Genomic DNA, 2,663 nt, shown 5'->3' on the forward strand with positions numbered 1-2,663 from the left:
GTACTCCGTATAAACGATGATAGCAGAGGTCGTGTTTGGTTGCGGATATAAATATATTCTCTTTTATATATCTAAGAGTTTTACTCACGTGAAACTACAAAAAGTGGTGAAACCAAAGGGCTGCATCTCAGCCCTTGGATCAAAAGTGATCAACGGCTGTTATTAAAAAAAAAAAAACAATACGGAGGGGTAGAAAGGTAATTTGACAAATTATAATTTTCTTCTTTCTCCCAAAAAACAAATAAAACTCAGTTGCTTCATCAAAAACACTTCCTCCTTTCCAAAATTCTCCGATCAAAATAACAAAAAATCAATCAATATTTCCTCCGAAAGCTCCGGCAACAACACCGGCAACATATTTAGCGAATTCAATGGAATCGATCGATCCTAATATTGTAACTCGATCTCCGGCGAAAGCTCCGTCATCATCTTCATCGAATTCGGTGGATTCAATCAATCCAACTAGATTTCCGGCCAAAGCTCCGTCAACATCAACATCTAATTCAGTTGATGAAAGAGAAATAATTTCGGAAGTAGAAAATTATGCAGATATTTCAAAGACATTTTCCGGTAATTTTAATCTATTTTCTTCTTTATTTTAAATTTTATCATGAATTTTTTTAAATTTATTAGGATTATTTATGAAGATTTTAACTAAAAGTATGTAGTAGAATCAAATATGATTATTCATGTTTCAAAGCACATGTGTTTGACTAGTTTTAAGTTTAGGATCAAATTTGATTTTGTGCAGTATAACTGTATATGTTTGTGTGATTTCGTGTATTGAATCAAATATGATTTCGTAAATTATCTGTTATAGATAAAAAATTTTGTTCAGAATCATATTTGATTAATTATCTGTATGTGTAAAATCATATATGATTTTGTATGTACTTTCTGTAGATTTTTGTTTTGTAACTTTTATTAGTACAATCAAATATGATTTTGTATTGACGTTTTAGTTACGCGTGATGTTATTCCTGTAATCATATTTGATTTTACACGTAGATTGTGAAAAACATATACAAAATAAGCTATTGAAAATCAAAAATGATTTTACACAAAATCATTAATGATTTTGTTCAAGTCTTACGTTTTAAGGTATAATTTACTATTTAAGACTATCAGTGTAAAATCAAGTATGATTTCGCATTGAATGCACTTATTTCTGACCTGTATATTCTAATACAGTTCCCGTGCTGAAAGAAATACCTAAAACAAATGTTACTCGAACATTCCAAACGCCGGACGGATCGCAGTTTTTTGTCCCAATAGTTGATTACAAAAGACAACCAGTGATAGGAAGAAACTATGGATCACTTGAAAGATGTCGTAAGATGTACCACAAGTATGTTTATTATTCTGGTTTTGAAATCAGAAAAGGGAGCCAGAAAACTAATTTGTCGGGATTGGTAAGACAAAAGTACTATCTTTGTCACAGAGCTGGAGAAAGAAAGAAGGTTAACATAGATAGTTTAGAAAGAAATGAAAAACAAGTTAGAAAAAGCAGCATGGAATCCACTGGATGTAGAGCTAGAGTGAGATTTGACTTGGATTACTTGAACGAAACATACATAATAGCTGATTTCCATGCAATTCATAATCAAGAATTGGTTCCGCGAGAGTATAGACATCTATGCAAAACAGATAGACAACTAAAATATGCAGAGCAGCTATTTGTCTACAACGCCTCCATCTCAAACGTTAGACCAACAAAAGCTCATCAACTGTACAGTAACTTGAAGGGGAGCTCGTTAAATGTAAACGGGACAGTTGATGATTTCAGAAACTGGAAGAGGGACCTAAATGTGTACATCAATGAAAGTGACGCTCAAATTTTAGTTAACAAAATGATGGAAATGAGAGAACATATACCTAGTTTTGCATTTGAGTATAAGGTTGACAACTCTGAATTGCACTCACTCTTTTGGGCCGATAATGTAGCAAGGCGTAACTATGAAGAATTCAGCGACATAATGTCCTTTGATGCAACGTATCGGACAAACAGGTATATTTTTTAGTTTTTAAATAGGTTTATTTGCATAGAACTCGTTTGCCTTGTCTAAAATTTATACATTAATCATATATAAATTTTTCATAGTGTATGCTTAAAATCACTTTATTGTCTATATGTATAAAATCATATATCATTTTGTATAGGTTTTTTACACCATATATGTAAAATCATTTATGATTTTAAATGGTTTTCCCAAATTTATGAGTAAAATCATTTATGATTTTAAATATTTGTTCTTAAAATCAAATATGATTTTGCACATACAGTTACAAAAACAGAATTCTGTATAATCTCTATACATAATCAAATATGATTATGAACATAAAATTAAACAATAATAGATTACGAATTGAAATTGATTGTACATGAATATGGTTTTTGATGACAGGTACAACATGATGTTTGTCCCTTTCACGGGAATAGACAACCATAACAAATGCGTAACCTTTGCTGCTGGGTTGATAAGAGATGAGAAGCAAGAAACATACACATGGCTTCTAAAATGTTTCATGGATAACTTCAAGAAAGAGCCAACAATGGTGGTAACAGATCAAGACAAAGCCATGGAGATTGGAATAAAAAATATATTTAAGACTGCAAAGCATAGGCTGTGCATGTGGCACATAACACAAAAACTGCCAACAAA

The 2,663-nt window shown here is 31.5% G+C and overlaps 1 protein-coding gene across 1 annotated transcript; it reads left to right on the forward strand.

Moving 5' to 3' along the window:
• Positions 1-371: 371 nt before the first annotated feature.
• Positions 372-2,021, forward strand: LOC122609195 (protein FAR1-RELATED SEQUENCE 5-like). The gene is made up of 2 exons (XM_043782252.1): positions 372-570; positions 1,192-2,021. The coding sequence occupies exons 1-2, from the start codon at positions 372-374 to the stop codon at positions 2,019-2,021; spliced, it is 1,029 nt and encodes a 342-aa protein (XP_043638187.1).
• The last annotated feature ends 642 nt before the right edge of the window (positions 2,022-2,663 follow it).

Source organism: Erigeron canadensis, chromosome 7, assembly GCF_010389155.1.
Source record: "Erigeron canadensis isolate Cc75 chromosome 7, C_canadensis_v1, whole genome shotgun sequence".
Lineage (NCBI taxonomy): Eukaryota > Viridiplantae > Streptophyta > Magnoliopsida > Asterales > Asteraceae > Erigeron > Erigeron canadensis.